The sequence below is a fragment of the Haliotis rufescens genome, unplaced genomic scaffold (assembly GCF_023055435.1).
Source record: "Haliotis rufescens isolate VD_foot unplaced genomic scaffold, xgHalRufe1.0.p SCAF_12, whole genome shotgun sequence".
Lineage (NCBI taxonomy): Eukaryota > Metazoa > Mollusca > Gastropoda > Lepetellida > Haliotidae > Haliotis > Haliotis rufescens.
This window is the reverse complement of record NW_025963802.1, coordinates 35,319,292-35,332,396: the sequence shown is the minus strand read 5'-3', so window position 1 is coordinate 35,332,396 and position 13,105 is coordinate 35,319,292. Positions and strand designations below refer to the sequence as shown.

Genomic DNA, 13,105 nt, shown 5'->3' with positions numbered 1-13,105 from the left:
CACAAAAATAAATTGCCTTCTGATTTCAGGGTAACAGTAATACAAAATTCCTAAGATATGTTCACACACAGTTCCCAACTCCTGGACACACAAAGGGCACCTGTTAAGTCACTGGTTGTTGTGTAGAGCCAGGGCTGACATGAACCTAGAACACACTGGCTGTTGTTCAGAGTCAGCTTCAATAACAAAACATCCCCAAAGCCGGGTCAGTGTTTCACAACTTTCTACACAGGCACCTACCTGCACTGAACAGTGTCTGCACAGTAGGATGTGAACAGCATCATTACAGAGGGGTGTTACTCACTGCTTTATCTCACAATATTCACAGGCAGGTTTATTGGTTGAAGGAAATTACTGAACTCGTGTAAAACATTATGTACTTGTTCTCTGAGGTAAAGGATAATTAATACTGAGGTGAAAAAAATCCATTCCCGGTCACAGTGTGGGCAGCAATTTAACACCAATATCATGGTGACCTTCACAGTATAGGGCAATATTACTTCAATATCACAGTGACCTTCAAACTTGTCAGCAATTTAAAGGGGCACTGATCTAACACAATTTCCGGGACTGGTTGTTGCCTTTGTTATTGTTTTTTCCCCCGTGAGTACCCGGATGATACGCAACGCAACTGAGCGTGACCAGTGACTGTGCTACCGCCTGCAAGGACAGCTAAATAAACTTGGAGGCTGGAGGCAATATTTGTTTTACGAATTTTTGTATAAACACTGATTTGTTAACTGTGATCTTTAAAGATTTCGACAAAGGGCGCATGTAAATTAATTTCTTCAGCCTAAACAAACAGACAAAAAGAAAGGCGGAGCTCATCGAATTTGGAAATACCCCAGATGGTTATAATACGATTACTACTCCCTTGTTGTCATCCACGTTTTCTCGTATAACCCTACACTTGTGTATTTGTCGTCATTCACTTGATGCTCAGTTAATGAATTTATTACAGGTACAGTTAGTGGTAGCACCACTTAGATTACCTGACAAAGGTTCCAATTTGGCATTTATTGTGTAATTATTCAATCTAAATCCAGGTTTGAAGTGAGGTGAAATGTGTGTTATGTAATATGCACGTGGCCGACCCTTGAGACTTGACACCTATGTGAAACACCTGAAACAATCCAAGTGATCAGTTGAGGAACGAACACGGGTTATAATATCCCGAAACGATATATATCTTTTAACATATTTGATTGTTACAGAGACACATGACATCGAATAAGTTTCTTTGTACAGCTGCAGACGAGTGGATATTCACGGATACATTCCTCGAACAAAGAAGCTCCTGAAATTTATACACATAAATTTGGTAGGTTGCAATTATGGTATTTGCATTTTGTTTTCCTTCATTTGAACCGATTCGTTCTTGTTTCTCTATGTCTTGGTTGGGAAATTCTTCAATACACGATAGATGTTGTTTTCACAGGTCTTTTCCTTTGTAAGCGTGTATATATTACCGTCAATTTGTAAAATGTGATTCTCTCAGGGAATTTATAAAATGTGTAAATATTTCAGTCATTTTGACTAAAAAATCTGTCCAGATTGATTAAGATGATCAAAAGGGCCCACAAACATCACAACAGATTATTATGTAAGATTAGAAGCCAAACAACATAGAAATGTACTTTTCAACGTAACATTTTCAGTCTCTTGGTGATGACATTAAACATCAAAATGTTTGGAATTCGTTATCATAATAATACAAATGGAAATGTTTTTAGTCAGTTTAATAAATTTGAAAATGTTACACATATTGACAGTAAAAAAATATACACACTATAAAAAAGCATATGCTCAGGTGAAATATTTACTTTGTGTTGCAAGTCAAAATAGTGTAAACGAAAATCGCAAAATGACCAAGCAAGTGACTTATTAAAACTTCGTCACCAATACCAATGCTACCCACAAAGATACCTACATTTCCTTATTATCTCGAAAACTGTATTTCATTTTGTTGATCAATGTGACCATACGCCCTTATTACTATCCATAAAAGTGACTGATGCGCTTACGAATGGCGCAGCAGAGGTCTCGAACTAGTCTAGATTTCTGCTATACATCCGGGTACTCACTGGGAAAAAACAATAACAAAGGCAACAACCAGTCCCGGGGAATTGCGTTAGATCAGTGCCCCTTCAACACCAATATCATGGTGATCTTCACTGTGTAGACAGCAATATTACTTCAATCATGTTCAATATCACAGTGACCTTAAACTAGTCAGCAATTTAACACCAATATCATGGTGACCTTCACCATGTTCACTGTGTAGGCAGCAATATTACTTCAATATCACAGTGACCTTCAAACTAGTCAGCAATTTAACACCAAGATCATGGCAACCTTCACAGCGTAGGCAGCCATATTACTACATTATCACAGTGACCTTCAAACTAGTCAGCATGGCAACCTTCACTGTGTTTGACTCCCCACCAAGTACTTCAACTGAAGCCAATCACGATCCCGCCTATACTGGTGGAATACTGGTGAATGAATACTGGTAATTGTGGCATCCAACCACTCAATAATTTCAGCCTTCGCTCATAAACCTTGTGTAAAAATAAAACATTTCACAGAAATTGTAAAAAGACTAGTACCAATGGGACATGTTGGATACAGAAAACATATTGAACCATCTATGAATCCTAGACGGGTAATTACAGTGGGTATATCATTCACTTCACTTCTGAACATTTATTTACAGGTAACTTGAGGACCGTGGGCGGTCTGGTTAACAGATGAGAGTTTTCAGATCAGGTATCCAACAGATGTCCACTAAACTGATGGCTAATCTTTGTGCATAATATTCAGCTGACACCAGATGTTCCTCAACGTCAGGTCATTATTAAAACAAGCAGCATAATGTGTCACCCGATCAGTCAGAAGTTGATGTCAATTTGAAAAATTCAATTTTCAGCCTGATCTTTGACATGTTCAAGACATAAAATATTTTTCATGGAACCTGGTAGGAGGAAGGAGAATAACAATGGTCTTGTGACAAAAACACTTATCTTTCAGAACGTCCAGTATGTCGAATGTAAACCTGAGGGAATTTTTTTTTCCAACGCTATCTGGAACAGATTTTGTTCAAAATTCAAAATTCCCAGATCCCTTGCACCACCAGCTTAGATAATGCTAGTGGTAGTTTACCAGTTGGGGGAAGCCACAGTATGCGTTCATACACCTTGGATCATAACTAAGATGAATCTGGAATCAATGAATCCATCCCAGTGGCCTCCCTTAAGCAGCTAAGGGAGGCCACTCTGCACAGTGATCATACCTTTGCACCCAGCCCCAGAAAACACCAAAAAGCAGCTTACCTTGACATCGTCCAAGATAACCAAAGGTCCATTTACGCCCGACACTGTTTTGTAGGCTGGAAAATAATATGCAGACAGTTAATACTGGATGATAGCAACATATGGCGGAATTATTCATAGGCATCATAATGCAGCTTGAATATAATTACCAGGGTCATAGTTGGGGGAAAACAGTTTAGACGAACAGCTCATGTGGGCTTTGAAACAAGTTTATTCTGAGTCTAAAATGTAATTAGTCTGCCTTGTGCGGCTGACCATGTTTACATAAGATCAAGATGCAAAGAAGCAAATAGCTGACATTATGGTTATTGTCTGTACCATAGTCTGTCATACAGACCCTGAAACAAATATATCCAATACAACTCCTGAAAGTCTTTAATACTTAGCAAGTTTTTCCTTAAAAATTGAATCTCTTGGCTTCTTTTCATCATATTTTCTTAATATAATCTAACAACTGTTATTTTCCTGTAAAATAGGTTCATTTCAGAGACTAGATGTTAGCCTATCTGTTAGGGGTGGGACGGGTACCCACAGGACTACCCGGACCCGTGGTTAGTCATGTGATATATTGTTTAATGAAAAAAATCTCGTACTCAATGGTTACACTAAAAGTCACTAATTTCTTTCTGACTATGCACCCATTCCTTCTGACTTTTTATATGGTTGAATAAAGATATGACTTAAATCAACTTCAGTGTATGCATGACCAGATTGTTTTATACATGTATCTAAATACGTTTTGCCAGGGCCTTGATTAAAATAAAATCCCAATCGGATATTTTGTACCTATCTCTTGATCTCCTGTAATACCCATGGGGTATCTGAAATATACCTACTCCTCCCTGTAATCCCTAAAGGGGAATCAGAAATAGGGGACCTACTCCACCCTGTCATACCCATAGGGTATCTGAAATATGGGACCTACTCCTCCCTGTAATCCCTAAAGGGGAATCAGAAATAGGGGACCTACTCCACCCTGTCATACCCATGGGGTATCACAAATAGGGGACCTACTCCACCCTGTAATAACGATGGGGTATCTGAAATAGGGGACCCACTCCATCCTGTAATCTCCATGGAGTACCAGAAATCGGGACCAACTCCACCCTGTAATACCCATGGGGTATCTGAAATAGGGGACCCACTCCACCCTGTAATACCCATGGGGTATCAGATATCGGGGACCTACACAGTTACCAAAATCAGGGGTACAGTATAAAAGAGGCCTGTGGTGTATGTTGACCGTCCCCCACACAGGGTTTAGGCCTCCATCAGGCAGATTTGATCAGGATCGATGACAATCAATGCTTCCCTGCAGCAGCGGTTGACTTTCAAATGATGAATACCAGCGTCCCTTATTCGTGTTGATCAATAACCACAGTGAGAGACGCTCCTGCCCACAATGTGCACTCTCTCCGAGCTGGAGACATATTGTCTCATATTCCTATCAAGTCTCTTTCAGATCAGAAGTAATTGTCAAACTTGTATTCACCCATTGAGCTATTTGCTCACACTTAGCAAAACTTAGCTGTTTATGGTTTGGTGCAAATTGTCCGTAATTCCGCATCAGCATGATCAGTTTCTTAACAGCTTCCAAATACTGCTCTGATGCGATTCCCTCATAAACATGACAAAAAGACAGTATAAGATAACAATGGATTTGGCAGACTTTGTTCTCAGCAATCAGTACAGATATGGTCCACGACCCACTGCTTGAGCCCTGACTCAGGACGGATTAGGCTGTACTCTACTCTGTGATTGGGTGCTTGTTCTAAATTTGTCTCTCAACAATCAGTTAGTACATAGAGAATCTCACCCTTGTGCCTTTTGATCATGATGAGGAGTCAAAATATTTGATATGAAAAGACATGGTGGTGAGATTCTATTTATCATCCAAATCATTCAATTTCTTTGGCTTGGAAACTGTACTAAGAGTCCTCAATGCAAAAAGCACAGCTACCAACTTCAGCGGTTTGATGTTATTTGATTGTGATGTCATGGTAACTAATGACATCACAATGGTCTGCAACACATTTCATCTCCTAGACACATACACGTGCATGCACGTCGCTATATAAGTGCAATAATCTTGGACGCGACGTTAAACCCAATTTCACCTCACCTCACCTCATCTCCTAGGAGATATGGCTTAACCTCCCCCAAGTTTTGGATGATAAACATGATAAACAGTATTCCATGGACATTTCTCAATGTAACATAACATGGTCCTTAGATAAAACTAATGTTCCCAGCAGTAAATTAAGGATGGGATATCCAAACGTGGTAAAGACATTCTGTACAGGATAAGTGGAAGGTTACCCTAAAGCAGTGTTAGAAATTGGCACTGGCCAAACTGCCCAATAGTTAAGGTATCGTAAGGACTAGTAGCAATTTGCCATATTTATGGGTTTTGCTGTATGACCACACAAGAGAAACATACTTTCTTTATTGTCTGATTATGATGATTCATCATAATTTCTTCAACATGTTTATGATAGAAAACTAAACTCAAATGGTTTGTCTGTGGAAAGTCATGACAAACATATTGGAGCATGTGGCATGTTTGGGACATGTGGGAAGGGTTTAAAAATATTCTTTACATTTGGCATGTTTGGTTGAGTGTCAAAGTTTCATAAAACCCTTGCATGAAATATCTTGGCCTGATAACCAAAATAAGAAATGGCAGCTGTTACTCCATCATAGATAAAATGCTCCTCCAAATCGATGGAAATCAACTGAATTTAACATGTTAACACAAGGAATCTGGAACCACTGAACATTATACAGTAATAGTTAGTTATACCACATCTCCAGCCCCAGCTGGGTAATAAAGAACCATAACTCCCATGTACATCTCACCATTTCCCAAGATAGTACTATTGATTAAAGCAGGCAGTGCTTCACCAGACACTCTGTATTGGGAACACAAGATGAGGATTGAAGCAACCGTAATGAAATAACTATTCCACTGATGGATCTAAATAAGTCTTTGCAATTACATAAGTATTATACAGCACAAAGGCATCTAACTACTTGACGTGGTTTAGCTCTTTGAGCAACATCTGTAACGAGGTTGGCATTGACAAAGCGGGCACTATCACCAGCTCATGACTTATGCAACTCTTTGCTCATAAACTTTTCATGTCACAATTTTATGACCAATGAAATATTTAACAGTCTACTACAAAGACTAATGTCAACTAAACCTGATCACACGAGTGTAGGGTAAAATCAATTAAATAACCTGCTTTCATAGATTTTATTTTCCAGTAAATAAATAAGAGAGAGGACCCCAAACAGTGCCTTTTCTTTTCAGGTGTTTTTCCATGTATTTACTCACATGGAATTATTCACTTTGTGTATTGATATTTTTCTTTGGGCATTAAATTATGTTTTGCTCTCTTGGGTCCAGTCTATTGGGTATTTGTAAACCAATGAGTGAGCCTGTTTCAAACATCAGTCAGCTTAACATGCTGTTTTATAGACCTTCTATTTGTATCTAACGATGTGATGCCCCATGTGTGTCACATATTGCATACGATCATAACAGCAATATATGTCTAAGTTATACAATAAGCAAGAAGTATCACTTTTTTCATTATACACTGACGTAGACTTTGAATTCATGTACCGTATTCGACGTAATAAGCGCCCAGGGCGCTCTCAAAATTAGAAATAGGGAGCTCTTATTAGAATATTATTTGGGTGGAAAAAACAGAGTTGAAAAATAAATTTCGTGGTTTATGCTGACGGTCTGAACTGTTTATATACGACAGATATATTTTTCCAGAAATTAATTCCCATAATTAAGGGTGCATATAACACATGAGTGCGTATTATACACGAATAAATAAGTCTTGTGTACATTGACCAATCGGAAGGGATTCTAATTGGGATTGTTCACTTGCCAATATGTTGGCAAATATCGCCGTGAGCGCTTATTATGTCGAATACGGTATATGCGATGCTTGCATCAGTTCAGTGAGTAAAGATCTGTAAACACGACAAAGACATACAGGCACACAAGGTGAAGAGTGACACAGTGTCATTATACCATTAGGTTGTTTATTTTCTTCAAGCATAATTGTTCCCAAGCAACACAAACTTGGGGTGATGGTCAATTAGTGTGTGTACATATTGCCAATATGCAGCTTGTTGGGAGCTCTGCTTGTGGGAGAAATAAAGTTCTAGAAATGCTCACATTTTTAATCTGATCATGCAGATGTCTACATGTGTGATCAGGACTGTGTGCTTTCATCCATGGAGGAGATTAACAGCGAAGCCTCATCTTCACACTCACACAGCTTAGCCTGAGATATGATGAATAATGAGCACTTTAACCTACTTTTACAATCTCAAACACACCAAAGTAGGATCATACACAAATCGCTTCCTTTAACACCATACACTTGACATTAAACGTTGAACATGTTCAGCTGCAACCGGAACACTGCCACCACATACTGGTGGATGTCACAAGGCAGCAGATGATAGCAGAAGGGACAATTTCAGCTTCTTGGATTGAAAACAACATATCAAGACAAGAGCAGACCTGGATAGGAGTTGAGACGTGAAACAGCTCACCACCACAACCAGTTGTCCCAAGTGCAATTCAACCCCTGAAAACATGATCAATTCAGCTATCACACTATCTGCTGTCACAAGCATGAGGTATGCTGGGTTAGAAAGTAACATAAACAGCATAGTAATCCAACATGATCTAAGGACTTCCTTTATATTTAAGTTTTAACATACCAGTATCATACAAAACTACAGGTACGAGGGAGGAGTTGGCAAATTCCAACTACATGTACTTGTTATCTTGCTGATGGTGAAATGAGTCACCAAGTTCGCAAAATAGATCAAAAGTATTCTTCTACATGTCCTAGTTGGAACACATCAACTCTACGCACACCTAAACATCTTCACGAGCATCCGTATGCACACTTGATAAACAATGCACTTTAATCCCTGCTTTAAAAGAAAATGATTTGACAACTTTGTTCACGAGTATCAACAATGGAAACTTTAACGCCAGCCATGCCGGGCAAATGTAAACACCGTAAAATAATAAAAACTTGAACCATTCAACTATTTTAACCAATAGGCATGGTATGATATAATGAACCCTGGACAAGGTCATCTGGTTAAAGGTCATAAAAGACATTTGCCATTGTACGCCTTCTTCAAGATTCCTATCTAGCATGCAATACAAACAAAGACTTCACTTTCACTAACATCAGTTTTATGGCAACTAGGATATAAACACACAGGAAAAACTATTGTGGCCTTTTTGTTACAGATGCAAATTTGATCCATATCATTTATAACTCCAAAAATAATATCCCTTGTCTGTTTGAGACCAAGAACTCACAAAACCTTTGTGAATATTTATGAAAACAGCCTGTATCGTCTTTGGCTTAAGTTGATAGCCACTACAATGTTTCTTTCTTGAGGGACGTGAAGGAATGAAGTGTGTATGTAGATTGTGCCTTCTGATTCTCATATCGATAATGCATACTTTATACATGCACACTCCACGCCCTAGGGTATGCTCAATGTTCTGCAGCGTGAACACCAAGTATATACAAGTGAAGGAAGGAAAACTGATCAACAGTTGTGCCTGTGTAATACTGGGAAAAGAGATGTATTTAAGTCTTGATTTAAACAAGCCCATATTGTCAGTGTCTTACATGCTGTATTGGAAGATTTCTCCACAAGACAGGAGTCGTAGTGGAGAATAAAAAGATACGTAAAACAAAACTAAGGGATTTTTATCTAGACCTGCTCAGAGGCCGATATTCGTCCTCAAGTCTTCAGTTAAAGCCAGTAAAGGGTCCCAAATTTGAGTTACAAATTTTCCAGTTCATGTCAATATAGTTCAAAGTAATGTGAGTGAGTATGGTTTTACGCCGCTTTTAGCAATATTCCAGGAATATCACAACGGGAGACACTAGAAATGGGCTTCACACATTGTACCCATGTCGGGAATTGAACCTGGGTCTTGGGTGTGACGTGCGAACACTTTAACCACTATGCTACCCAACCGCCCCTTCAAAGTTATGTTGTGGTTTTGTACAGGTGAGTCTTACTTCACCATGTTCTCTGACGACAGGACCAATGAACATGAAGAAGAAGAAGCGCTTTTAGTGATGAAATCCAATAAGTCAATTGAAGGGAATCTAGAACATGTTAAATTAAAGTGAAAATACCTCTGAATATAGGAAAGTAGGAACTTTAAAAAAAAAATCCAATAATTCAACAAAATCAATTTTTCCCAATTGACTCCAGGGCACTAAGTTTTGAACCCTAGATAAATCTCAGAATCCGTGGCAAAACTGTTCATGTCTACTGCCCTAGTCATATCTACAAATGTTTTACGACAGTACATACTAAGCACTATGATTCCCTGGTAGCCAGCAACATGGGAATGTGTCACTAGTGTAAGAACGACCATGCGGCCCACTTGGAACAACCTGACCCACATGCCAACTCCCTCTTACTGACCCCCTCTTACTCCTTCAGGGGCTGTCCACCTATCTACATCATGTAGATAGGCCATGAGTAGGATGATAGACATGGAGAACAATTTCATGAAAAATTTAATTGTCATCAAATGTTTCTCTTGGCCTCCAAAGCTTGCTTAGGTCAAATTTGGGAATTAATATTTCTTTTTGATGATCTTGATATTTGCAGCATATTATCTTGTAAACAAATGTAACATGACACAACAAGTAATATCAGCATTCCCTATCCAACGACAAAGGGGAAATGGTGTGAATGATCAATTATCAAATAAATTTATTAATATTTTATCATAAAAAAAACATGCTAACATTCATCATGGTATTCCACAACCCTTCCCGGTTAACCATATCTTGTTAGAGAGAACATTCCCACAAGCATAATCAATTATTTTATATAAAAAGTGCTCACATTTTCAATAACAGGTCTCAAATTGTGCATAATTTTTTAACAGCTCCTAACCTATTTTACAAATTATAATCATGATAACACAGTATATATATTCAAAAATTAATTGTGAGCCTCCTGAAACCTAAGTTCAACAATGTTCAATGTTTTGCACTCTTCTGTGTTGTGATTCAACAAACTGTCTGCAACAGCAGTACATGACAAACACGAGTAATGTTTTGAAAGCATTAGCCAACTGCTGGGACTATTCCAGTGCAAGTTATGGAAATGTTGAATGCAGTTATATAGAGTAGAAATTCTGACTGAACAAAATACATCCTGAAATGTGTAGTTCATAGCCTCCAGGCATAGGACTGCTTGATTAGGGACCAACTCATCAATTATTTTGACAAACCAGGAAAAGATATAAATCATTATCCATTTTAACTGATATGAGAAATAATTAATCACTTATGCTTGGAGACTTGCACAGTAAAATGTCAAAATGCAGACTGTAATTAAATGAGTGAAATTAAAATGTGCATGAAGGCGAGATTAACGTCCATTGTCTGATGCCCATCAGTGTTGGAGATGAGGCTGTAGTTATGGGTTGTGTGAAGCTGAATGATGGCTGTGTCATGCTTGTGTGATTCTGGTAGTACTTTATCATTATTGCTTTACTGATCATGTTGATCCATCTCATAAAACTTCAGTAAATTTTATGCCAACCCACAAATCCCTAGAAGCCGTAGCTCAACCTCTCTTAAACTATGGTAACATGTTTAACATATTTAAAGTCTGATAAAACTTTACAGCAACATTACTTAATGACCATGACTTCACACATAAATAAAGTGTAAATATTTCTTAATCTTTAACAACATGAACATTACCGTACTTGTGTTAGTAGTGATAAGATATGCACAATGTATTGATTTAAAAAAGTACAAAATAGGACTAAACATCCATAATAGAAAAAGGCAAGTATTCAGAGTACTTTAACACCCCCCCCCTAAAAAAACCCACAAATTCTTGCAGAAAATGCTTTAAAAAACAAACAATAATGCTATAGTCGGTTGAAAGAAATAATACAGTTGTGTAAGCCATTCAAGACACATTGTTGTTTCTTAAAACAATTTTTTTCGCCCATAGTTTTGATTATGAAAATATATCTGGTTTTACAGTTGAAACGGAAATTTGAAAGCCTGTATTCAAAAATTACTTTTCTCACCCTCACCTACAAAAATGCATAGCTATATAAATTAAGACAATACCTGATCTACATGTAACTGGCCTCCATATTACTTATTTAATTTGACAACATAGCAGACCATGCTTAATAACAGCAGCTCATCATGCCTACATCACATCCTGTGTATGATCACAACACTAGGGCACATTCACCTTGATCTTCAAGTTCAAACACTAAGGTTATCTACCCCTAATTGTGCAGGGTACTGTCATGATAGCATGGGCATGGCTGTATTTATTAAAAAGTGGTATACACATGTAAGTGATTTTCTGGGTATTACCATGATTATTAGCTATAGTACAGCTTCATCAATGTTCCGATATTATAGACACAAATAAAAACAGGCACATGATCTATGTAGGACAATGAGAACTATCACTATAAATCAACTGAGCAAGTAGGATTGTTTCGTTTACCACAAATAACATAAAACACTGAAAAGATATTTCATGAACAGCCTTTGTCATGTTATATGCATATTTTGAAGCTGTGAAACATGTCAAATGGAGTCTGGAACAGATCTACAATTGTGATGATATCTAGTTTTCACAATCTACATACAACTGTTACATGTAGGAATAGAAACTGTAGACCCTGTGATAAATTTAGTGTTTATCTGTTTCACATAACATGATAAGTCATGAGTATAGAGTGACTACAGATGCTGTGGTTTGAAGGTAATGATAATTTCCTTGTTAACAGCTGTTGGATACAAACTTTCACTTTCAAGACGACATTTGCAAACACACTGTTGAAGTTCCATAAATCTCATAAGTCAAACCAGAAATAATTTAAAGATTTTGTTCCTAAATTTCAGTTATTGTATTCTCAATGTCAGAAGAAAAACAAATAGAACATGTTAATACAATCATCATTTCGGGATAATATGTAATCAAGTGCTAGGATTATGTGATCATAGCATTGGTAACTTGAGCGTATTTGACAATGACATTCACCCCCCCACGTAACATAAATTATAGCAAATAATCAATAATAAACACCTCAAGAATTCAACCTGAAAGAAAATTATTACAATTTGATTTATTTAAATGGTCCATATGTTTGTCAACCAGACAGATGTGACTTATGTCCGGCTTTAGTTGAAGAAACAAAGCCGGCACATGACCACATACACAGTTGAGTTTCATTCATGTATGCAGAATCATGTGTTCATGTGTCGGCGTCCGATGTTTTGGTCTATCCGCTTTATAACTTAATCTCAACACGCAATGTGAACGAAATTAACTTACTTATTCTCGGCTGTGAAATGTAATTTCTCGACACCGCCAGATGGTGTGTTCTTCTTGCTTCAATATCACTGAGAGGCCCATTCAGCGAGCGCATATCTATCTGCCCACCTTTCGACGCCATCTTTGCAAATCTGTCATGTGACTGCTGTGTCACGAGTTCACGAAGGGACGTAACTCTAATATTGATCACAACAGGCGCGTGTATATGACGCAGTCATAAAACGCATCTAAGTTTACCATATTGCTCAAATGCACTCATTACCAATTCAATAAAGTTATTTTAACGGAGTCATACTCATATACGATTTAGTTCAGCATTTGTAGCTGTTTTGAAAGCGAGGACTTGTAAGTTATTTTTT

General features: G+C 37.7%; 1 protein-coding gene across 1 annotated transcript in view; it reads right to left on the bottom strand.

The window, feature by feature from the left end:
* LOC124136622 (V-type proton ATPase subunit B) overlaps positions 1-12,903 on the bottom strand; it is a 29,547-nt gene extending 16,644 nt beyond the window's left edge. The window contains exons 1-2 of the mRNA XM_046502601.2: positions 12,747-12,903; positions 3,333-3,388 (exon numbers count right to left, since the gene is read on the bottom strand). Coding sequence (XP_046358557.1) covers positions 3,333-3,388; positions 12,747-12,867 — 177 coding nt within the window. The 5' untranslated portion in view covers positions 12,868-12,903. The remainder of the gene's footprint in view (positions 1-3,332; positions 3,389-12,746) is intronic.
* Positions 12,904-13,105: the final 202 nt, after the last annotated feature.